The sequence below is a fragment of the Antedon bifida genome, chromosome 6 (assembly GCF_963402885.1).
Source record: "Antedon bifida chromosome 6, ecAntBifi1.1, whole genome shotgun sequence".
NCBI classification, from domain to species: domain Eukaryota; kingdom Metazoa; phylum Echinodermata; class Crinoidea; order Comatulida; family Antedonidae; genus Antedon; species Antedon bifida.
Window position 1 is genome coordinate 1,943,946 of NC_136231.1, and position 26,480 is coordinate 1,970,425.

The 26,480-nt window shown below is 33.8% G+C and overlaps 5 protein-coding genes across 7 annotated transcripts in view; 2 read left to right on the forward strand and 3 right to left on the reverse strand.

Annotated features, from left to right (window-relative positions):
• LOC144844967 (adhesion G-protein coupled receptor G6-like) overlaps positions 1-26,480 on the forward strand; it is a 150,691-nt gene that overhangs the window by 73,255 nt on the left and 50,956 nt on the right. The window lies entirely within an intron of this gene.
• LOC144844807 (stabilizer of axonemal microtubules 5-like) lies at positions 319-5,141 on the reverse strand. Its single transcript, XM_078701874.1, has 8 exons — positions 5,078-5,141; positions 3,448-4,018; positions 2,934-3,043; positions 2,618-2,846; positions 2,385-2,503; positions 1,767-1,962; positions 1,409-1,497; positions 319-601 (listed from the first exon to the last, which is right to left on the reverse strand). Exons 2-8 carry the CDS (start codon positions 3,998-4,000, stop codon positions 446-448), a joined length of 1,452 nt encoding a protein of 483 aa, XP_078558000.1. The 5' UTR covers positions 4,001-4,018; positions 5,078-5,141; the 3' UTR covers positions 319-445.
• On the reverse strand, positions 5,393-7,809 carry LOC144845100 (uncharacterized). The gene is made up of 2 exons (XM_078702248.1): positions 7,793-7,809; positions 5,393-7,459 (listed from the first exon to the last, which is right to left on the reverse strand). Exon 2 carries the CDS (start codon positions 7,438-7,440, stop codon positions 6,220-6,222), a length of 1,221 nt encoding a protein of 406 aa, XP_078558374.1. The 5' UTR covers positions 7,441-7,459; positions 7,793-7,809; the 3' UTR covers positions 5,393-6,219.
• LOC144844324 (vesicle transport protein USE1-like) lies at positions 8,404-13,825 on the forward strand. Its single transcript, XM_078701173.1, has 7 exons — positions 8,404-8,560; positions 8,967-9,016; positions 9,306-9,384; positions 9,911-10,075; positions 10,740-10,768; positions 10,960-11,113; positions 11,440-13,825. Exons 1-7 carry the CDS (start codon positions 8,453-8,455, stop codon positions 11,617-11,619), a joined length of 765 nt encoding a protein of 254 aa, XP_078557299.1. The 5' UTR covers positions 8,404-8,452; the 3' UTR covers positions 11,620-13,825.
• Positions 21,389-26,480, reverse strand: part of LOC144844536 (protein Wnt-1-like) — a 37,203-nt gene continuing 32,111 nt past the window's right edge. For all 3 annotated transcript variants that reach the window (XM_078701484.1, XM_078701486.1, XM_078701485.1), the window contains exon 4: positions 21,389-24,659. In XM_078701484.1, coding sequence (XP_078557610.1) covers positions 24,198-24,659 — 462 coding nt within the window. In that variant the 3' untranslated portion in view covers positions 21,389-24,197. The remainder of the gene's footprint in view (positions 24,660-26,480) is intronic.

Genomic DNA, 26,480 nt, shown 5'->3' on the forward strand with positions numbered 1-26,480 from the left:
GGCAATCAATCGTGGTGTATTAGGTCTGTGAAGCTTATAAGCAAGTGAATGTTGAGTGTGGACCACCACTGCCAGAACGCTAGATTATTTTCCATACCAGATTGTCTTCCGTTCGAGATTCAGATCAATCGGACTCGCACATGCGCATTAATTATCTATAAGTATGAACACTGCATTTCACCACAGATTTACTAACTTGGGTGAACAGAGACTCTAGCACACCGATACAGTAGATAACGAAGTCAGAATGAGATTCGGTCCCGATTCGGTCAATACTTTTTTTCATTACGTTTAATGATTCTTTCTACAAGGTCCTATCAAAAGACAATCTTGATATAATAATGTACGAAAGCAATGTTTGATTTTTTTTATTAGCAGATATTAAAATTGCGTTATATATCTTTTCTATTCTAAATAATTTGATTTTATAATGTTATGCCTATTTCTATATCGTCATTGTTCCAAGTGGTAATGAACTCCTTTGAAGTCTGCCGCTTTCGTACTGATAACGTTGCGCTGTCTTGGCGGTGTATGATGTTAGGTGTGTTGTGTTGAACGAACGTTCACCTCCGAGTGGTGGATCGATATGCGATTTTCGAAGCTGATGAAATAACGAAAACATTTTTAGAAATACACTTCTCATAATCATACCATTGAAAAAAAGAAACAGATAGAAATCTACACTACATTGTTCGGAACTAGTTGGTTACGAAAATATAACTCTAAAAATATATAAATCGATTGGATAAATGTTAATTTTTGCAATAAAATGCGTGTAAAAAATCAACCAGGCAAGACACTCGGATTCTTACACGGAGGATCGATAACTAAAATTATAAGAGAAGGTATGGTTATTGTTAATATTCATATACAGTATAACATGGAATGAGAGAGAAGGATTTTAACGACGATAACAAATAACAATCCGCTAGTGGCCTATAAACTAAAGCACTGCTGTCAATCGAACACGCGCTGTCTTTGAACACAATGTCTCTTGCCGCGACCTAGACTTGCTCCAAATCTGTATTTATTGTCTTTTTTATGTTAGTCCCACACGTCGTTGTTTAATTTTGTCTCTGCTGGAAATAATACTGTACAAGTTTCCAAGCTCAAGTAGTATACGTATGAAACGCCATATGTGTCAAAAGATTGATCTTTTTACTAATATTAAGTCAAAACTCCGTCTGGAAGCCAGACTAGGCGCGACCCTGTATAGGTAATACAGTATCAACAAAGAAACCTAATAAAATAAATCGTTTGATCGCTGTATTAAATGTATCATTCTTTAACATTGTGGGTCCACGACGCAATGGCTGGCGGCAAGATACAAAGATCTCAGATTGATACAAATCTTTCTCTCTCACCAGAGTATACAAGTATTATAAATAAATAACATTAGAGCGTTTACCTGTTCAAGAGCTTCAGCCGTCACGTGATGTTTGCCAACCTTCCATGCCGGGAAGTCTGATAATGTTGTTGGACGTGTTGCTGTATCTTCTATAAGGAAAATGAGATAAGGAAAATGAACAAAAGGTCTAAATTTGCTTGAACATTTTAAGCGATTTAATTTTCTCCCGTGTGCCGCAAACTCATGCAAACGTGTCAACATGGAATAGTGATCTGGAAGAGGATATCTGGCCTATGTTGACTGCTTCTTTGATTAGCAATGGTCCATTACGTAAACACAATTATACGCTACAAAGTAAGCCATTTTTAGGGAATTTCGAACATTGTTTTGTAGAGATTGTATAGTATACCGTACTTACTGTAATAGTCCATTGGCACTTTACTGGTTGGTCCAATCACTCTTGACACTGGATGCAACGGCTTCACTGCTGGGTAAGCATCATTTTGTGTTGTACTGTAGAGCGTTGATCCTGGTTTAGACTCTCCTAATATCACTTTGCTAGCAATACGTTTTGCAGCTCCAGATATTATCTCGTTTCTGAAACCTTTAGGCGGCTGTAATTTGAAATAAATAAATTAGTATATATATATATGTGTTGTAAACATCAAATTGATTGTTGTAGAATTCATTCTCAGTAAAACATATTTTTCTTCATTGGCATCGCAAATAGCTTGAGAATGTTTCCCTACGTATACCAGACAATAGCTAGATTAGAGGAAGAGTGACGACATTACAATTATAATTTCACTCTTCCCTGTGAGCTAAACTAACATTTAATCACCGATGTAGAAATGCTTCTTTATTTTTATTACAGATCTCTCCACCAATGCTTTAATTTTAACAACTCTTTCAACAATGTTACACATCATTGTGTGACCATATGACATCTCTTTCTCATCTGATACGACGTCATTATCAGTGTATCCATGGAGTAAATTACTCCATGGACGTTGTATTATTATCTCTAGTGTCTTACCCCAGTGTGATACATAGTATAGTTTGTCGTGCTAACTCGTTCTCTATCTCTCTCTGGATGTCTGTCTCCTTCGGGAAAACTGCTTCCATTATTATCGTATGGAATCTCTTTCTTAAGACCTAAATAAATGGAAATCAAACGTTAGTCACATTAAATTCTTTAAATTGCTCTGGTCATGCCAAAGTCTCATGTTATACGTGTGTTAAAGACAAATACAAAACGTCGAAGCTTACTTGGTTTAACCACAGGGCAGCAGTACGCTTCTGCGGCAGTCGTAGCAAACTTATCGTATTTTGAGGTATGACCCATTTTGAAGTTAGTTCCGCCGATGCAACCAATCGCCTGCTCTCTTTCATAAGCCTTGTAGTTACTGCTATCGTGTTCAGGAAAAGAAACCTCTTGCGTGGTCACGTGTTCATTTAATTTATCTACGTCACCGTTTGGAATGTTTGATCCAGTTGTCTAAAGATATATAAAATTGTTTTAGATTTTGTTATGGCACTGTGCAATTATTGATCGTTATAGCAATTAGGGAGCCTATATACTTACGTTTGGCTTAAACCTCTTATAAGGAAGATATTTGGCGGGAAATTGGTCGCTCGTCGATGTTGAGAAGTTACCATGCGTTCTGTCGTCACCACGTACAGTCGATTGACCACCTGAACACAAAATAACATAAAAAACATTGAGTCATGTGTCTCCAAGTTTCTCCATAATCTAAATGCATCATTTACGTATATCACGGTATGTCTTCAATACGTAACGCCTAAAGCCACATTCACACGACAGTGCCGTTCAATTCTTTAGTATGATTTTCTATCATCTAACAAACCAATCAATCTTCCGTTCCATGAAGATACGGAACAAGTGCGAATGAACAGTAGCATAAGTATTGTCACAGGAAGGAAGACGGTACGATTCGATCTTCCGTTCCGTCCGTAAAAAGTATGTGAATCATGTAGCTTAAATTGTCGTTGACTTCTGCAGCCTACCGTATATACATACATCAATACCGTTTTATTTTCATCAAAAAATCATTAAAATTAGGATAAATGAAACTTACCAACATGCATACACGGAGCTCTTTCAACAGTAAACTTGGAGGTATCATGACCAGTGAAGTGAGTTTTATAGTCAGACACAGCAATAGGCTCCTTTTCCCGATCTCCTTGTGGAACATAACTTCTCATCGGGAAAGCCATTGGCAAACTCCTGCTAAACGGCTTTGGCGGATACATTTTTGAATGCGTCGTTTTGAAAGAGTCTATACTTTCATCCGCGTCCATTTTAAAATTTGTCTTAGTAAGTGTTGCACATGGCGGGAGTTTTGAATATTTTTTTGGCTCAAAAGAATGAATCGTCTCAGTGACGTCACTTATTTCTGCTTCTTTCGTTCTGTGCATGACTTCAGCTGGTGCTGGTGGCACAGCGGCCGGTGATCGACCGTAGTGTCCATGCAAATGGTAGTCTTTCGTGAAGGTGCTACGTTTTGTAGCACTTTTAGATAGACGTCTATCATAACCAATTTTGAAATGAGAAGCAACAAGAAACGCCTGTCCAGTAAGTCTAGGAGGAATCTGTGAAATTGCAGGGAGCCTTATTGATTCTCCTGGCATTTTTAAATAAAAGACCTCCTGGAAGAAAATATTCAAATTGTATTCATAATTATTAAAAACTGTAATAGGCCTAAGCAACACACTTCGAAGAACGAACGTCTAAGTTATAGTAAAAACATGTTTTCTAATATGTACTGATTTACATGGCGTTCCATAGTTTTTCCGATAGATTCAGATCGCTGGCATGCCATACTCCCATTATTAATTCATCATGAGGTGTACCTTTAGCATAAACCTCCTAAAGATTTACAGTCGATCTATGACCCTCATAAAATATTACTCTCTCGAGGACGGAGACGACGGTCCTATTGTAAGGGTAAACTTATGTTGCAAATAGTTTTATATTCAACAGGGAAATGAAAGAATTTAACACAGGCTTGCGTTGCCCACTAATCAGGTTTCAAACTTTTTTTATCGACCTAAGTTTATGGAAAATAATAATGTAACTAATAACGGGCAAGTAGCACCGTTTAATTGGAAGATGATTTCTTTTCTCTCTCTGTTTTATTCACATTAATATCATCTTATATTATATTATTTTCATTATTATCACATTTTTGTTAATATCTAATGTTATTACAAATCAACTTCATCGGTAACATTTTTAAATCTTGTAAATTCACTTCACTATTTTCCAATCCATATTATCTCCTTTTTTCATTAATTTTCTTATATTTTTCTATACTAACACGATTTTTTTTTTAGTAAAATGTATATATCTTTTCTGTCTTTCTTCCAGCCCACTTTTGAGTCTAATTCACCTAACTTAAATAGCAACCTAGTCGCCACAAGTTCCTCAGAATCGGAAAACAGTATACAGTTTGTCTAATAAAGAACTTGAGGATGTTTAGGTCTAAAACACAATACAACTCATTGTGTGAGATACTCACAGTTATAGTTTTTAACAATGTAACTATCGATTAAGTCAATGTCTTTTGTTACATTGTAAAACGTAAGTCATCATTCGTTGAAACTAGCAAAATATTCCCACTCAATATTATTTATATTTGTTTTTATTTTAAAACTAATAGGCCTATTGGTTATTATTAATAAATAATAAAACTTTAAAACACGTACCTTTTATACACTTTTAACAATAGTTGTAACGAATTTTGAAACAGTTACACAAGTAAACGTCAGTAAGTTAACGCTGTGCAAACAAGATTAAGTACACACACTGTTGTTATGGCGTTAACTTTTATGAGGAGTGTCACCTTGACTACGACGCGCAAACTCCCTTGCGTACTCTATCGTTAGAGGGCGCGTGATTAAATTTATACAGTGTCAGCAGCTAGCTTTCAGAGGAATTGAATTTTATTCACGTTTACGGTTTAAATCAATTCTGTTCTGTATTTGTCTTCCATCGTATAATGTATACTGTAACTGTTTTATGGTGTGACCATGAAACTATAGATGCATGGTAAAGAAGTTTGACAAATCCTCGATTTATAGAAAATAATTAATACAGTATGAAGATAACAGAAAAAATACTACACACAGAAATAAAATTTGTCAAGAAATAAAACTTTAGGATGTTCATAATATACAGTATATATTTTTATAAAACAGATAAAGGATTACATAAAATGATAGTAGTACTATAGGCACATAGTCATATTGTTTTATTATTACTGACATTTTTCTGTAATATGAATACTTGTGTCAAATTCATTTCCAAAGGCATGTTATGCAAAATTGACAACCCTTGGTATTATGTGTAAATATATAATAATTACACTATACAAAATAAAGTGTATTAATCTTTATAATTATATTGCAATTGCAATTTAAGTCTCTTCTTAAAACAAACTCCAAATATACTAAAGTTCTGTCTACACTATCAAACTTTATTTGACAAAAAAAGTGTGATGTGCCATATATGGACACGATGATGTCGTAACACTACCATATTTGAGCACACTTTTTTTTGTCAAACTAGTTTGATAGTGTAGACAGAGCTTTATAGCACTGTGAGGCAGCAGTTTAAAGCTCTGTCTACACTATCAAACTAGTTTGACAAAAAAGTGTGATGTTCCCAAATATGGTAGTGATATACCCAAATATGGTAGTGATATGACATCATCATGTCCGTATATGGGCACGTCACATAAAGTTTGATAGTGTAGACAGAGCTTTAGAGCTCTTTATAAATGCTCAGTACAGTATTATTATTTTTTCATTATCATACACTTTTTAGAATGCTAAAGCCTTTTAAATTATCATTCAACTACAGTACTACTTTCAAGGTTTTTGACCTCGTTCTTAATCTCCCTCTCTGACATCGTCAACACTCTTAGATTTTTAAACTCATAACCAGCCTCTTTCAATGCCTTGTAACGTCTATTAAGTGTGTCCACACTGAAAGAAAACACTCTTGGCTGTTGTTGTATTTGTTGTAGTGTGAAGCCCACTTCTTGAAGCATATCGGCTTTAGCCTGTAAAACATGAGGCTGAAAGTTGATAAACTTTGGGTATCTGGTGATTAAAGTCGCAGTGTCTGTTTCATCAAGGCTAAATAAATTTTGAACAAAATCAAACTTTGCTTGAATGTAGTGAGGGTAGACACGTAGTGTTTCTGGACAGTAGCGTACCACAGTGTACAATGCTTTATCAGTGAAGCCGAGAGATACTAAAAATGCTATGTTCCTGACAATCTCACCAGGACTCCTGATGAACACCTTTGGGCTTGACATGAACATACTCCGAAGCATTTTTCTTTCAATTTCTTCATCCATTGGATAATGCGCTTTAAGAATATCAATAATCAGAATACATACAGCTTCGACGCCGTTTCTCTTACGAGAGAAAGTACTCGGATAATAGTATAAAATTATTGCGATTTTCTTCATAGACACTTGAAGTTTTTCGGCGTATCTCACATTGCCTTTTATCGTCTCGACGGGAACGCTGAAAAATCGTGGAGCACGACTAATAACGTGGCAGACTTGCTCATTGGTCAAACTGTATTTCTTTAGTAAGTCTACGTGTTCTTTTAGATGATCTAGCGACCGTGATAAAAGCATGGGTTGTCTTGATACAATGCTCTGAATGGCTTCATCATCGAGGTTAAGATTACGGAAAAAGTGAATACTGTTTTGAATTTGATTGAGGTTCTGCTTCATTGTTGTTGGGCTTCTGTCCTCAATTCGTTTGGTGTCAAACCCCAATTCATTTAGGTATGCTTTGGTGCTTTCACTTTTACCTTTTTCTAAATTAGATACATCTTTGTTGTCAGTTGAATTACTTCTCTTAAAGCAAGTTGTATAACAAGACAGTAGCATTCCATTGCTATTTAATTGTACTGAATGTGTTAAACGAATAATTGTTCTAGCACATGCTGTTACGTTCACATTTATTAAATGACAAGATGACGTTCTTGGATGCAAGAAATGTGCCAAATTTGGCATTAACCTGAATGTTTTTGACATTTTTGGTGACATCACATAGTCATGGTAACCTCTAAAAAGACAAACAGTAACAGTAATAAATGAAAAGAGTATACCATATTTATCTGAATAAACGCCCGATTCGAGGGGAGCGATTACTCAAAATGATATTCTATGGGGGGAGGTTATTTTATGTCTAAGGTCAAGGTAAGGCCAGGATTATAATTAAATAATCAACATTGACATTTAAAAGTGAGAAGTAACATTGGCAATGACATTGTTGTTAATGTTGGTGAATATAAACTCTAGGCCTAGGCCTACTAACTGTATAAAAATAAAAAATATATTTAAGGCCCTAGCCTACTAGCCTAGTCCTAAAAATTGCGCCCATTCATTTATAATTCACTTGTGTAGACAGGACTTGCTAGTACTAGTCTAGGCCTAGTCTTTTGTTGGATAGAAAACGGGCAAACGTGCAATATTTCACCGGTACTCAACTAACCAGACGGAGTAGAGGCAGGCCTACACAATCGAGAGCGCTGACTGGGGATTTCCAGGACTGGTACGGTAAAGACACTAGCTAGGCTACTGCAAATGCTGCTGCAATTCTTCGGAAAAATGGTCATAAACCCATAATAAAGGCTAATAAAACAATTAGGCCTAGGATTTTTTAGGATGTATTGTAGGCAAACTACTTACAATTATAATTTGGTGGTCAACATTTTTAACGTAAAACCAAAGTCCGACCGACTGGGGTCGTAAATTATGGTCATGGAACGTCATAGGTGCCTTCATGTAAGTATAGTTGGTTTCACCAATTAAACTATGAATCTATTGCAAGAATAAATGCAAATTTGAAAACTATTTTATTCGTTTGTACGGTTTATTCAGTGCATCCATAAATTGTTATTATTTGTTCAACAATAATTGATTCACAATTATGGTCTTTCTATTCAAAAGGCGTTTCATAAACTTCTGCATAAAGTTTAGGTCCAAAAATCCAAGAGAGTGGTGGCGCTCTAGCAAAAAACACGTCGCACAAAAAACACAACACCACCACAACAAAATGACCAACATGATGATGTCCAAAATTGAAATAAACTTCACTCGTTTGCTTGCCCAATGTGAAGTTATGGTTTCAGAAAAGAAACAAGGAGACTGGCGATTAGAAAAGGTAATGTTTGCCTACCCAGCCTAGGCCTATGCCTAACTTTACACTAGTAGTACCTAGCCTAGGCCTATGCTTAACCCATGACAAGGATTGGATGGTAGCAGGACGAATCGGGCCAACGAGGTACATTTGGCCCGAGACGGTTCGGCCCATTTAGGAGGTGTCAGCTTTACCATGATATAGGCCTACTGTACATTTATAAATAAGCTTGCTTCAATGATATGGAGTTTATGCTTATTAGGCCTAGAGTCGTTAATAATTGATGATAATGGTTTTGTTTTACGGAATCTCATCTGTGAGGCCTAGACCTATTAGGCTATATACAATATATACAGTATGGCTAAACTAATATATGTAGTACTTGTAGACATGCATGGGTTTTTTTAATGCTCTCTGTTTTTTCTTATAGTATGTTAAAGCCTTAGATCAACAATATACAGACTTAAAAAAGTCTATTCAGTAAGTGACTGCCTCAGTTAATTATTTTATGAATTAAAAGTTTTTATATGATGAGTTGAATGACAGGAATATTTTAACAAATGAAAGATATTCTCTCAATGTTCAGGCCTACAATTCACTATTTATTTGCCTATCCTTTAAAGTAAAATTTTACTAATGTTAAAATTACTGTTAATCTATTAGGAGACTGAATCAAATTATTTAAAATCACTAAAAAAAAAACCCGCAAAACCAATCAGTCTAATGACAAAGAAAATTAATTGTTTCAACATGTTTTCTTACATTGCAGTGTACCAGCTAAGGAGAAACTGATTGAATATGGACAGAAGTTAGACTTTTTAAAGGGAATTTTGAATGCTGATAAACTTGTAAGTACTGCAATTACTACTGCATAAATAAAACAAGACAAATTGTTTGTCTGCTATCAACCGGCATCTCTATATTACAAATTATAGGGGTGCGATGAAATTATAGAATTTTCTTTTGCTAGAAGTAGGCCAAAATCAAAATATTGTTTTAAAAATTCTTTAGAAATATTTATATCATACTACAGATACCACTTCCAAAACTGGATACCCTTTAGAGATTGTAATTTTATTGCGAAATTTTTGATGTCATTTTTATATTTAATATTGTAATTTTATTGTAAAAAAAAAATTCAGCAATTCAGACTTTGGCTGCAAAGGTATTTTTCTTGTTCAAAAATAAAGATACCATACTATTATTATTACTGTTATTTTAAAGTCAATCAGTTAACAACAACCAGCTCTCTTTACAAATTACAGGTTGGATGAAAATCTTTTGTGAGATTATTTTCCAATACATTTGTTCCTATAAACAATATGTAATAATGTTATAAATGTTTCTGAGATATTGTTCTATCTGTATCATTAGACCTGTGCTTTGCAAAAGGCAGAAGCCAGCCAACTGCTTGCCACCTCGTCTGTGCCTACTCTACCAGATTCAACAACAGAAAGAGGAAAGACAACAACAAAAAGACTTCATTTACAAGCTACCTCACATTATACAAATGAGATGAGAAAAGAACTATTAGGAAATGTAAGTAATACCATCCTGTACCATAAAGCTCTGTCTACACTATCAAACTTTATGTGATGTGCCCATATATGGACATAATGATGTCATATCACTACCGTATCACACTTTTTTGTCAAAATAGTTTGATAGTGTACAGAGCTTAATACATGATTTTCATATCTTGGATGACTGTCCATTGATATTCAAAAGTTTGACTGTACAGTGCAGATTGATTGACTGTGTAGACCAGTTATCAAATACAACACCTATCTCAAGCAGTTTGGTACAACCTCAACTGTTTCATTTGAAATAAAGAGCTGTAGCTTGGTGGTTAAAACATGCTTGCCTTCCAATCCAAAGGTCCAGGGTTCAATCCTGACTTAGTGCCAGGGTTGTAACTCACGACTCTTTCAACTCCACTCCCTAAGCCTCAAATAAGACTATATAATATTATAAGCATGATAAATTATAAATATTTTATCCATCGTGTAATTGGTGAGTTACTCTCTGTTGGATGCATATGAAATGCATTAAAAAAGAATTTAAAAACTTGCTAATCCAGGAATAATTAAAGGCAAATACCTGTACACAAATTAAATAGTATACTGTATATATATATAAGCATGGTGGATTGAGTTCTGTATCTTATAATCTATTAGTTATTTATATTCTTTTCTTCTTTTAGAATGTAGATGACGGCTCAAAACAAAACCCGTAAGTCACAAGTTGATTTTGTAATATTTAAGTAAAGTTACTATTATATATAGTCTAAATAGTGTGTTACTTAATTTGTTGATGTACCACTGTGGGTTTTTTAATCAAAAAATATTTTATATACTTTGCTGTATATTACGTCATCTAGATACTAATTTTCAGATCTAATGATTTTTTGAATATTTCAATAGTGATGCTAAGATCACTGGTTCTGAAGACCTTGATGACTTCCTGCAGCAGCATCAAGACAAGCAAGAGAAATTGGCAGAGAACATGATATCATTAGTCAGGAGGTTAAAGAACACAACATCAGCTGCTGGTGAAATAATCAAGAAAGACAACGAGGTAAGAATTTGGTGATTAGGAATCTTCTACAATGCCATTATGGAGGTACTTCTACGTTGTTAGACTCAATATGGTCGATCCTAAGTCAAGGTGACAAACTTAGAAGTGCATTCAAATTTTTTTTGTACTGTCGTTAAAAAACAATCAATGACTTTTAAAAATGAGATAATACATAATTTAAGGTTGTTGAAAATCAAAAGCTCCTTATTGTAGTCTAAATGCAACATAGTCAATTGAAACCCCTATTATATTTGTTAATATTATAACACACCTGATTATAGAATTTGTATTAAGTTTTAACATTGAAATATACTCATTTACCATAGAGATTGGTGAGTACTATCAAACAAGCAGATACAAATACATCACAACTGAAGGTACAGTCTGATAGAATGGAGAAACACTCAAAGAAATCATGCAATTGGTGGATGTGGGGAATGCTAGCAATAGTCTTCATGGTATATTTCTGGATGATCATGTTTATACGAATGTTTCCAAAAAAATAAGATCTAGCTAAAGAGCCTTTCAAACTGTTCCTGCACGGTTCCGGTCCAGCACTGGAAAATCAAATGGAACGGCAATGTTTTTTCTTCATGACGCGGCTATGCGGATGAAAATTAAACATTTACGTTCAATTTGACTTGCTGGGGCCGGAACGGAACTGTGCCAGAACAGGTGTGAAAGACTCTTAACTATGTATGTATAAATATGGAGTTTAATAGTAATACATTAATGTTTAGGGTAAGGCTGCTGGCATGCAAACTTTAAGCCTGGTAACTGTACATTTCAGTGACGATCCAGGATTGTATAATTGGGGTACTTAGGTGTACAAATTGAAGTGCTGACTTTAACCAACTAAAGCTCTGTCTACACTATCAAACTGATGTGCCCATATATGGACATGATGATGTCATATCACTACCATCTTTGGGCATATCACTACAAACTAGTTTGATAGTGTAGACAGATCTTAAGTAAATACCACTTAAGGGAAGGCCATGATTATTCATAGGTATATATTTCTTGTGTGTTTTGTGAATACAGCCACAGAATCTGCTGCCACCACAATTATCCATGGGCTGGTGATGTCAAATATGCAAACCGACTGTATTAATTACTGCCTCAGGTTTTTGGCTCCGATAGGGGTAGTTGGTGACGCAGTTCATTATTGCAGATGTTACAGCTTTTTTTTTTCAAAATCTTAGGAGTCAAACACTCCAGATTTGGTGCTAATACCAAAGACAGGTTGTGATTAAAATAAATCGTAATCAAACCGTATTATTTTTGGCAATGAAGACAGATGACAACAAACATTACTTTCTTGATCAAGATCAATACAAAAATATTCTTAATTTATCATTTTCTCTAATGTAATAAAACAATATGTATGTACTTTTTTTTTTAATTGAAAAAAACCAATATAGTACTTGGATCATGTTAATAGAAACCTACCATATTGTTTACATTAGCAAAGGTAAAAGTATGTTCACACTGAACGTATGAATAATGTGTAAAGCTCTGTCCACACTATCAAACTTTGTGACGACACAAAAATGTGATGTGCCCATATATGGACACGAGGATGTCATATCACTACCATATTTGGGTACGCCACACTTTTTTGTCTACTTTGATAGTGTAGATAGAGCTTTAGAATAATTCATTTCGGTGTCCGTACAACTTATGTGTGTAAATGCAGTGCCATGAAAAATGTTACCAAATTTTCTCCAGCCACCAGACTGAATCCGGCTTCAGTGAGAACATAGTTGCTTTTCAGGAAAATACGTTAATAGAAAACGTGGTTGCCAATCAAAACAGGCAGTGATGTGGAATTCATTCAATTCAGGAATTCACTCAACTTATCAACAAATTGCAATATTTGATAGTCATAATTACTAACAGTATATGCTGTCACTGGAAAGCAATAAATTACTACACTGTAAATGTCTGTTTTACAACAGGATAAAGTAAAAAACTTTATTTAACTCCTTGAACTTGGTTCTTTATCTGCATCGTTATCTAATAAAAAGATCCTAAATTCACAAATACGTCATGCATGCTGCTACAGCTGAAATGACATGTAGGACAACCCTAAATCTGTCAAAGTCATGTAAACTGTGGTTCCAATGTGTACATCTTATGATAGATTTGTAGATGACAAATCAAGGGTTGACCATAAAATCGCTAACCACTATTCAGTTAAGGTTGTAAAAAAGCTCTCCTATTTGTGTAGCTTTTACCTACTGCATAGCAGCAACCCTAGTATTATGTATACTATTTATTATTTTGTGAGCCGAAATAAATAACAATCGTAAAAATTAATTGGAAAATCAATATGAGATGTCTAGCCTGGTGTGCTATGCTTGCTGCCGAAAACCTTAGTGGTTAAACGTGTGTTAATTTTGAAGATGGTTCAATCATGTTATTTATAAAAACAATACACAGTGCTAACCCCTATTAAAGGGACACCTTCTGTTCCCCACAAAGTGTCTCCTTATTAGGAGTGTTCCAACGTAAAGGTTCTATTGTAGTTGTTTACTTATCATGATATCTTAATATTCTTTATGACGAACTTTAATCATTTTTTTCTTCTCTCCATAACAAATAAGGAATATATTATAATGCAATTTAAGATCTTGGTTGTTGCAACCATGCTATAATTTATTGTATATACGATTGTGAAATAATAATTAAAATAATATTAAATGAGAATTCATTTGTAAGTCTATTTGTTTTAGAATTTAATTAAAATGGAATTGATACTGTCAGAAACAAATTATCAAATCAAAATAACTTTCATCAATCATCCTTGCTTTCATTTTACTCATAACAAAAATAAACATAGACATACGTTATACTATACTTGCTAAGCTGCATAAACAGTCAGAGGTTTTTATGTTTAAAATACTTAATATTATCTCGCCTTGTCCCCCCCCCCCCCCCCCCCAAACTATCATTTTTGCGTGTTGGAAGATAGAGCTATTTTTTAAATTGGTCCGAGGATGGTTAAGGGTCTACGAATGGTTCAAATTGGTAGCTGAACCTAAACCTAATGTCATATCTTTTGCATTGTAATTCTAACTTTAGGATGGGTGAGCGGTTATGATTTATAATTAATTGGGTAGTTACTAAAACTAAAGCAACGTCATTTTGGTCTCATAGTATTCATTTCTCCCATTTATAGTTAAGGCCAATTTACACAGACGAGCGGTGACTGTAATACAAATATAGAATCTATGTTGTTTCTTATGACCGTTTACACACAATTCGGAGCGGACGGGTGGTTTTCGATAGATAGATACAGATTCTACGTCTGTGTAAACTGGAATCAACACTTTGGTGGAAACTAAGCTTGTATGACACACCATCTGTAAATTACTTGATTGATTTCTGATAAATTACTTCCACCTTCTTCCACAAATTTGACGTCTTCTCGGGAAATTCTGTCTGTCAACCAATAGAAAAGCTAATCAGATTTTTGTTCCAACACTCCAATCTTTTGGGAATCTAACATTGTATCACGTAACTGTCTCATACCTAGTCAGAATTATTCAACACACCACCAATATAACAAATTGTAGCTAAAGATAGTAGTTAATACGCTGAAAAGGTACAAGATATTCCATGAAAAAGAATGAAGGTTGTTGTTACAAGAAGAGAGAGAAGTCTTTAAAATCCTTTGTATATCTCTGCCCACTTTTTCTGTATTTTATAGTAATTCACTATGATTGTATATGTGTGGTAAACTTTCATTAATTGTAAACGTGACAATAAAGTTTTTTTTCTTATCTTATCTTTAAATAATTTCATTTTTTTTCATGTTTTCAGAAAGTGTTCATGGCGTTTGCATTTTAAAACTATCTATAACAACTATATGGACCTTGGACATTAACTGCGTCATCATCGCTTGGAAGTGTCTCCTCCCTTCAAAGTCCTAGCACCATAAATGTTAGACAGAAGGCTAACTGCACGACCTACACTTGTAATAGTAGTTGTTGACATCTTATGAGGCTAAGACCTTGTTTTTTTAAATTAAATCTTGATAGATGGTTACATTTTTACAAGAATCTTGGCACTTATAATGCCATGTCATGCATTCAGATCAATGTCAGAACAGAATTAATAAAAAAAAAAGATAAACAGTAAGGATAAATAAACAAATATCCATGAACAAATACAATTATTTGATAATTTCAAAATAGTTGGGGTTAATGTCAAAACGTACATAAAATAACAATGTTTTAATAAATTTATTTTGTTATGACTATGGTGTGATTAATAAATTATTCATTTTGATATGCCACCTTGTTTTTCATTACATCAACAACCGTTGATTTGATACTACCAATACATACTGTACTCTCCTCCAATCTCCGTGGCATTCTTTAATTCATTGCAACTATAGTGTTTTGACGTAGATTGACACAAAGACATTTAATAGACTTTGAACATGTTCAAAATGTTTGTTATATGTTAAAATCTGCGTCTTCAATATTGCATACAGAACCTGGACCAAGGGAGGGGATGTCCTTAGGCCTATGTTGGTCTTTTGAAAGCAAAATGGAAAAAAGGGGAAATCAAACTTTTTTTTCGCTCTCTGTGACACCCCCTTCCACACCTTCCAGAATCCACCTGTGACAAATACCACCCAATTTAACTTAAATTCTGCAGTATTACAATGGTCATGTGTGGTCTGTTTGCATGGTACGAAATTGGATGTTTAACTTAACTTTACACGACAATCTATTAAAACTGATTTCACTATAGATAAGGAAACTTCTGGTACAGGTACTTCAAAATAATCAAGATGTGTATCGGACAGTATTGCAATTTTTTTAATACTTCATTTCGTATAATTCAATTTGTATTTTTTTTTATTTCTTCTTTATAATAATGGTAGTCAGATCTAGCAATGGATTATAGAAGCATGCACTTTTATTCGGAAGATCAGTAATTTCTTTTATGTGTGTTCAATGACGCCCCGTCAAAAGAAATCAATTTCCCCGAAGCTACTCAGGAAATCCCCTTGTTACATCAAAAGCGGTATGACTTAATCACACACAACACCTTAACCTTTCATTAAGACAAACTAAAAATTCCAGACATATGTTTTGTGAACAATTAAACAAATTTGAAATATACAAGGTGAAGAAATTATCAAATCAAGAATTGTAACTATTTCGAACTGCCCTATAGGCATGTCTGCCGTTTCCTTAATTTCACTACGTTTGTTTTTAATGGTCGCAGAAATTAATTATGAGAATGTATTAAGTAATGTAACATTTTTCAGCTTTGGAGTTACCCCGTGGGCTGTTATATGGTCAAGTTCATTACAATCTCTTCCCATTCCTCGTTATTTATTCGTTGTTTTTCATGTTGTTTCATTTTTATTTCACCTCTTTAAGGTCTACATTACATAAGCCATAGTGATATTTGGTTCACACTTGGATACAACGCAAGGTTCTAAGCCAACCGCAAGCAATTTGACCAATCACGACGCGATGGATCATCGAAATGTCGCTTGTGATTGGTCAACTCACTTGCGTTGCGCCGTGCCTATGTCGATGCGTTGCGTGCGTCACAAGGATACCCAGCTTAAGAAAGTCATTTATCTATAAAAAGTTAACAACAATAATAAATATGAATAATGCATTGCTTAGTTTTTGTTGACTTTCCTTTCTATATTATTGATTTCCCGTTGTAAAATTAGAAATATGCACTTTACGCATTTATTATTAGCAACACCTAAATGATAATTGACTAAACCTTGACACAAGAACGTAAGTCTACCCTTCTCTGCTTTGAACCATCCATCTACAGTACAACACGTACTGTAGGCCTAGACCGCCGACATTGTCCCCTATGTGTGTGCCATATGCCAACAGACAATCCCCATGAGAGAGGCATGTCTGTCATTAGCAACAGCCTAGATTTTGCCTATCATCTCATCAGCAGATCTTATAAAACAACCCTTCGTTGAACAACTTCAAGAATCGACACCAATCAGGGGATTGAGAAGACAAAGGTCAAGTCGAATTGAAGAACTAAAACATTGAAATCTGGATTACATCAGGGTAATTTTCTTGGAAGCAATCAGTTGTGGCAGGTAGGGGGAAAGAATGCACTTTTAGTAGACATTCTGTCAACAACCCCCTTCTTGCTTGTTGACATCTGTGGACAAATGCGTTGTGGATAAACCGTAAAAGATGCATCAAGAGTCGACGATCTTCAAATTAAAAACAATTATTTTAATAATGTTATTAAATTAAAATTAATTAATGTTATTAAATTAAAAAGAAGAAAAACATCCCACCATTAATTCGTAGCATTTCATTTGTGTACGGTGCAAATCCATTACTAGAAATACAATCCTGAACATTTAAGATTTTCCACAAAAAAAAATACACCAAAGTATTTTTGGAATTTGTGTGCGTTATTGCGTCATCATCAATCATACTCATGAAAAACATGACGATTTATCGAAATAAGCTAGCTGCTCCTTCATATGATACTGACGGGAATAATTATAGGTCGTACCCAATTAATTCGTATTTTGTTCAATCAAATCCAAAGTATGTTTAATAATGAATATTTATGAATGAAAATGCAGAAAGTATAGTAAAGTAGCGGATGTTTTTAAAGTTCCATTGTGTGAAACCGTTTTCGTAAGTTCAACAGAGGATTTCAATCCAACAAGTATGCCTACTAAATATGTGCCACGTTTCTGTGTTTGTCTGTAAACATGAAATAGGTACTATGGGTAATTTGCCAGCCAGTAAGGAGGCTGGGTGGAAGAAGAGGTAATTTACAAGAAACACACACAATCACGTCTGATTACTCAAACTCGCCTGTTAAAGTTGATAACATGCATTGTGATCATCAGATAAGAATGACACAACATTCACTGATTATTGCCAAATAACATTTGTCACACAACATTTGTCACATTTTTCTAACCAATCAGACATGTTAATAATAATGTCCGCCAGAATTCAGAGGAAAAATGGCAAAATCAGCAATGTTTTCATGTTACAAGAGTAGTCAAAACAATATAGATTATCTGATAAAACTCCTAGAAAGTAGGAAGCCTTTTGTCATTTTCCCTAGACTGTTGATAATGTATAATATATCAAATATGAATAAACACCACTATCTAACTTACAAGATAGGCTTATAATCGAGGACCAATAGTGGTTTTCATGACTGATTCCCGCATGGACCATTTTACATTCTCAGTGTTCACTGTCGCGTGGCTCATGCAAAGTTCAGTGAATATTTCTACTCGTACATTGTAAATATAACCAGCAGCTAAACATCTTTTCTGAAGGATGAGGCAGCCGAATTATATAAGCTCATAAGAAGACAATATGAAGTTTTCAATGTATTTTACCTTAGCTGGGAACCACATTCAAATTGTGTTCTTGTAAAACTTAAAAAAAAAACCCGAATATCAAAATTTATAATTCTATATTTATATGTCATATATGCAATATCTATTTTTCTTAAAATTACAATGTGAAGGTCTGGCATTTTGTCATTAATTAATAACAGGACGTAAAAATGATTATTTATTCATTTATAGCGGAAGACAAACCTATATCATACTGTGTTTATACTAAATCACAGCATGCAAATCATCACATTTTAATCAATAAAAAATACATGAAATAAACATAAATATATGAGAGAGGGGGACACTGATGTTATGAACTAATACCCATAAAATATTACACAATTTATACAATATGTCTTGGGCTTTCATATTATTATCATTTGATTAGTCTCTCAACTAAAGCCCAGTCTGACAAAAACAAAGTGTGACGTGCTCAAATATGGTAGTAATATGACGTCATCGTGTCACATTATGAGCACATCACATTTTGTTGTCACATAAAGTTTGATAGTGTAGACAGAATTTAAAATTTTTTTTTTTTTTATATTATTCCTTATATTAAATTGGGACTTGGTGTTGTTTTTTTGATAATCATTGACAATTTATCTATTTATTTTTTGTTTTTTTGCATATCTCTTCTCGATTGAGGGTATTTTTGAATGCATTGAATTGAATAACATTTACCATATAGGACCATGACGTATTCTCTTATTCCATTTTTTGTAGGGGCCTATAATGTTAATATTTTGGGGCTGGGGTGTCAACATACATTTCTTGGTAATCATTGAGTTATATTAATTTACTGTATTGGTTACAAACACTCAAAACAAACATTGACAATTACTGGTAACATACGGGTTCTCTGGAAACAGTCAATGACAATCAATGTGACCTGACTATTTGGGAAAAAACCCACAAAAGTACAAAATAGGTTCATGGTAGTTGAGGGTGATTCATATACAAAAAACCTAGGTAACTTTGATTCGAAGGGGGTAAGTGTAAGATTAGAGGCTGGATCAATTAAGTCGTTACGTGATTAATTAAGTTAGTTCCAAGTAATTAATTAAGTAATTAGAACTACTTGCACACACACTTATACATACTTTGAAATGAATTGGTATGAAATATAAAGCAAAACAAAATGTGTTGGCTTCTACATTTAGACATCGTATGTCATTCTAACATTTGAGGAGGAAGTTCTCAACTTTACTGCCAACAGTTTTAGACAGCATTGGAAAAAAAGGCCAACAATCGAGGTTTACCCAGAAGCCATGTTTAATACGAAAAGCAAGCAACCACGGAGGAAACAATAATATGATTAAAGAAATAACATATATGAAGATGTGTAGCTAAAAGACAAATATTGCTGATTATTTGTAATGTATTTAATTATTACATGAAAGAATAAAAGTGATGGTTCAACGACACAAAAGAGAAAAAAACTTAAGCAATACGGCATAATGGTAAGGGATATCGGACTAGCATGTGAGGCATGGGCTCGAGACATGTCTGTCCCATATTGCTTGTATCCTTATAGTCTGATCTCCTTCAGATAGAACAATTTACAAAACGCCAACAAATAAAAATAAAGATAATTCCATGATTTTAATGTTTTTCATGAATAGTGTAAACAATGGTATATTAAATACATTAAAATTAATTAATACTTATTATGTTCGATATTCCTTCAAGGAATGAAGTACATTTACCCTATTTGGGTACAGTATAAGGTAAAGGTGAGCCCCGTGTTCATTCTGAATGTAGGAGAATGAGCTGTTAGGAGCTCATTGTACTAAGCCTCGGCATTATGTGGTAGGGTGGCCAGTTCCTTTCCACGCCGCCTTTTTTCTCCCTAGTATTTTCAACTAGGTAATCATTTACAGCTGAGTGGACTGGGAGTTGTCGGGAATTGAACCCAAGTCTATCTGTATGACAGTCAAGTGTCCTAACCACTCGGCTATCCAACTCCTCGATATAGGGTACAGTATACTGTATTTGAAATTGTTTGTCAAATCATGGAGAAATAAGTTAAGCTCCATTGTCCAATGAAATCCGAAGACTAACATTTTCTTGAAGTGGTTATATTGCTTCAAAGAAAAACAATCAAGATAATATTTGTAATTGGTGACACTTTCTATCTGATTGTGACTCACGGCCATTGCATTACCATGCAATATTTAATGACCTTAGCCTCTATATACAATGTAATGATGATATAATAAAAGAATTATGACCAAATTGTTTATAGCCAACTCTGAGGCATTCATTGTAAGGTAGGCCTATATTAAATTATGTGTACTCTTTGTACATGTATGTTTCATATTTCACAAATTAATTTATTTTATATAGATTGCTGAGCATTGCCATTGGTCAGGTTTGTATTTGGACAAAGTTTGATGTGCCCATATAGGGTAGTGATGTTCCCAAATATGGTAGTAATACGACATCATCGTGTCCATATATGGGCACATCACATTTTTTGTCACATAAAGTTTGATAGTGTAGACAAAGATTTATACTCGATTCATATGTACATAATTAATCTGTAGTGTTCCCAACAAGGCAATCTAACAACAGGACACTGAGCTCGCCTTGCTAAGATACGAACTCGTAACAGTATGTCTAGCTGCGACAAATACCAACAGTACATTGTATATGTGCATATCTTCGCGGCGCACGGTGTATGTTAAGGAGCATGGAACTGATCTTGTCGCAGCCACATATAAACCCTTTGATCTCCGGAGCTCAGCATCCTATTGAAACAACTATCTCCCCTTGTTTGTTTCATGGAAAAGTGTCTAAAGAGTATCCCAAAGGAGGTTCCTACTGCAATGTATTTATAGTTGACAATAAAAATAGAATTAAGAAACACAATTGTCTTAGATAACATTTATTTATATACAAACTTTAAAAACAGACATTGTTTGCCCGAAAGAAGCATTGTAATATTTTTCTCCATTAAATAATAATAATATTCTAATAACTTTACACTATGTAAATCAATGCTTTTACGTAAGCAATAAAACAATAAATATACAATTTATACAAGCATATCACTCCATACCTCTGATCCATGTTTCTTAATTAAAGGAACTTAGACTAACATTTTCCCTTTTTTTTCAAATGAAGGATCCCAACATAAATATATTACAGCACTACATTTTTATTTTATATAATAAATATTGTTGGTAAGTAATTTGAAATGACAAACATGTGTAAATTTAATAATTGAACAAGATCATAATATGGAAAACGTTATGAGACCCTGAGCTTGTGTATACATAAGGGGATATGGTAATTGAATACATGTACCGTAAATCATTCAAACAAAATCCAAAGCAAAAAAAAACGCAGTAAGTATGTACTATACATTGTCAAAGGGAAGTACAAGCAGTAATGTATGTATACCGACTGATGATCACAAATAATAATCATTAAAATTGAGCAATTTAGGCTATTTTTTCAAACTTTTATCAACTGGTATTATATTCATTTTTATTTGATTTCTTTATTTTTAATTAATTTGTAAAGGCAATCCCGTCACAACATTCTTATCTTTCTTGGATCTGCCTTCGTCCATTTTCTAAGTTCTTGCCATTTTGGTTTTTGTTACTTTTTGTCTTTTGGACTTTAATAAATGTTCTTTGAATTGAACACCCAACAAAATGAGCCTTTAATAGGGGTTTCCTTTAAATATGGGTTGGTCATAATCTTCAAGAATATTATTGCCCATTGTTCATTTCACAGAAAGTTGTCCCTATAATAAGTGTATCCACTGTAATAGAGGTGCCCTTGAATTGGGATGACCTTTAAATGGGGTGTACCAAAGTAGGGGTTTTACTATATACTGATTTTATGTTCCATTAATAATTGGAACAAAATCGAAACCAAAGAAATGTATTACCTTAAGTACTCTATGTACTGTATATTTTCATGGGCAATACAAACAGTATATACATCCTCCATTAAACTTGCCCCAAGTCTGTAGTTATTTCGAGGCATTTCGATGTTTGTTTGAACCTGAAATACACCTCAAGTAGTATACGTATGAAACGCCCTATATGCCAAAAAATTTATCTTTTTACTAATATTAAGTCAAAACTCCGTCTGGAACCCAGACTAATCCTCCATGTATGTATACCCGGTGTATACCAACAAAAATATTACAAATAAAATTGAGTTATATTGATTAACAACATTGAATAATGTCCCAATAAATAACCTGTTCATTTTCTGGGTGTAGGGGATATTCATCTATCAAGGTGTATTGAAGTATAGCAGTTTATCAATTCAGTGTAGGCCTAGTGTATATTTAAAGGTAAATATAAAATGATACTACTCAACCATCCAAGGATGAATTTTCCACTAACATAGACTTTTGAATAACACTGCCCTCTATTGCTAAAATTACTTTTTAAAAAACTGACAGATTCTTCAAAATGAGAACAAATTGTTTTCAATCAATCATATTATTGTAACTTAATATCATAATATTGTTACACTGTAAAACATTATCCTATTTTAGTAGTTACATATGTATTTAAATGGTGACATTTCAAAACCCCTGCTCTTTCAATCATAATAGTATTGCTCACTTTAATCTATCATTCATAGAGAGGTAGTGTATAATCTGTACATTTTCGTGTTATTTTTTATATCATTTTGAGTATGTTTTAACATTTTAAAATGAAGATATTTTAAACATATTAGAATAAAGCTAAATTCATAAAGATATTGAATCATAGGCGTATAAATAAGACATAATATTTATTTTAATTTAATGAGTACACTTGAAGTATGTATTTATTTTGACATTTTGTTCATTTAATGACATAACTGTATAAATGTATGGGTCTACGGAAGCTACTGTATTTCTCTAAAGTACTAATAAATTGTAAGCATGTGCATTATAAAGGTAGGCTTATGTCAACCTGTAGCTGAAAGCAACTCAACTCAACTGACAGTGGTGTAACCTCTATGATGAGCACTCACTGGCTAAACCCAGGGGCGTTAGAGCTTAAGGGGCACAGAGCTTACGGGAGCAGCCCCAACACAACTACCCAGTTGGAAAGCTTGTTAGGAGTGCTTTCCCCTGCATTACGCCACAGCTAACTTAAAGGGACTAGTTATGCTAGAGCACTTGAGCCGACTTTCAAGCAACTGAACAGAAACGATCCAATGTGCTAGTCTATCTATGCTCTATATAAGCCTCAATAAATATACTACATGTGTGATGCAATTCAAGGTTTTGAGTTATCTTCATTTCACTTCAGTTTGGGAAAACAAACACAGAAATACAGTCTGTTACTCAACGCACATCGAAACAGTTTAGTTGAGTTGGTTTCAGTTCCTAGCAGACATAAGCCTACCTATTTATGATGCCAACTATTGTTCTTGGTCTCGATAATACTCATGTCTCTACAAAGGTGATTCAAATCAAAGTCAAAGATAATTGATATATGTTATGTAACCAACATCCTATTGTGCAATAGACGTTGTGTGGGGGCCTGTTTGGTTTGGCGCTCCATACTCCATCCAAATCAGCCAAGCTACTGTAGTAGCTCAGCTTGCATAGTTGACGACCTGTGAATAGTTAATGCTAGTCCCATCATCAGGCCTTATTTTATTACAACAGACTGGCTTTCCAAGCTTGTTTGAAGCATCTTCTCATAACAATAACGGCAAGCTAATTTAATTACAAATATGTAATTCTTGTTCACGTTCGCACATATCACATTCAACTTTGCAGCACCATAGAAAGCGACAATGACAACTTTCCTGTACTTTTTGCACCATTGTTTGATAGCCACGATCGCAACAAAGTAGTTTGCAACCGTCGATACCTAAACTTGTTTGGTTACAATAACGTCCGTGCGTTCCACTCGACCCGTGCCTTTTGCTCTCTTCGCAATAACTCGGCGATTCCTTCAAGTATACGATATCTTCTGGCGATAGTTTCTTGTACCCCTTTTTGATTGGACGTAATTTTCCTTTTCTACTTGAATATTTTACATACGGCGCTTTTGCATATTTTTCTTTTAGCATACTTGAAATAGTTGGTAATTTTGGCATTGAATTCCAACAAATTCTTGACGTACATGTTGCGGATACTCCATGGCATTTGCAACTCAATCCCATATTCTTTTTAATAATCTGGAAAAAGAAAAATATCAACAAATTAACAAAATATCTACAGAAGAGAATTATACAATCTATATTATCAAATTACTGTGTATCAGAATTAAGCTTAAAACCAAGATATGGAGAAAGCTTGCATAATTACTTGATTTATTTCCGACATTAAATTAATTAAAAATCATTTTTTAAACATTTTAATATACATAATTATTAGAGTTGGAAAGTCTAATTTTCAAAACCTGTTTTATCACTCTAGCCAACTTCTATTGAGGGGAAACCCCTATAAATGGGAAACTTTGCTGTGTCCCAAAAAGATGTCAACTTATCTATTATTACTTATCTACTCTATTAATGTAATAAATGATGCACCTTTGTATTGTCAAAGTGTGCCACTGATCTACAAATACAGTTCAGATTATTAAAATAAATAAAACACACAATTATCATAAAATACTGCCATTTCTACTAACATTTTGGCAAAATCTGTATTATAACCAGAGGCTAAATAGCACTAGATCAAGTAAAACACCTGTACTCGCTGCTGGGTATCCATGTATAGAGCGAGTCCTGTTACCGTTCATAGCTGTTAGAATATACAGTAATGTTTATAAACCTGCACTCATCCAGCCTATCCATTTCACTTTAGCATGTAAATGAATGCATACAGAATGCTGTTCTCTATTTGTAAGTTTTCTTAACAAGTCATAGAGATATCAAAAGTTTAGACCACCCCGTTCAAATATTATTGAAACAAATAAAATGCTAACATCGCTGACAGCGGCATATTGTATGTATTTCGTGGTACTAATTTTGTGTCGTAAAATCTAATTAATTACTACTTTGATACAATTTTTAAAGAAAATAAATATGATAGGGGTCACGCTTTTTATCTTAATGAATATCTAATGTAAACATATGATAACAATCTTTTGTCTAATAAAAACTTTTTTCTTACAATTATATGATCTTAAGTGACCTAGTAATGCAGTACGATGACGGAAGATACAGTAGTGAAGGAGGAGTTGATGATGCTGCTATGATCAGAGTTCTATGGTGATGATTTTATCTTGGCAATATTGACGATTATGATGATTGATGAAGATTGAGTTAATACTAGTTAATATGGCCTAACCATCTTTCAATAAGAATATATTTTATGTAAATGAAATTATTTTATTGATAAAGAAATAAAAGTAGGACGATCCCACACAAGACAAGAAAAAAAGAATATATTTTATGAAAACACTGACTGAAATAAATTTAGTAATATAAAGGAATTATATTTGTTAAACTTTATGGAGAAGATGTCCAAAAATAAAATATCATAGCTTCCTTAAGTAGACCAGCTGCTATCTGTCCTAAAGACAGATATCTTTGAATTCTATGCCTGGAGAAGATGGCCATGGATTGTCCATGTGATGTGCCCAAATATGGACATGATGATGTCATATCACTACCATATCTGGGCATATCGTTACCATATTTGGGCAAATCACACTTTTTTGGTCGAAATAGTTTGATAATGTATACATAGCTTTAAATTCACAAACAAAATTATGAACAATCTCTTAAGAAAACAAATATGATACTTTGGGTGTAGATGGCTATCATACTAAGAAACCTGCTGGATAAGTTTAGTTTAAACATCAAACCTCTCCATGTGCAAAATAATATTAATATTGCTAATCAATTGTAAAATATGCACCCAGAGTGGTGTGTGGTATCAACTCATTAGATTAAAGTTTAAAGGTCAAATCTGGTCAAGTGTCTTGTCACAATTTTAATCTCTTAACTTAAAGAAAATTTTTTCATATGTAAAGTACTACTTGAATTAAT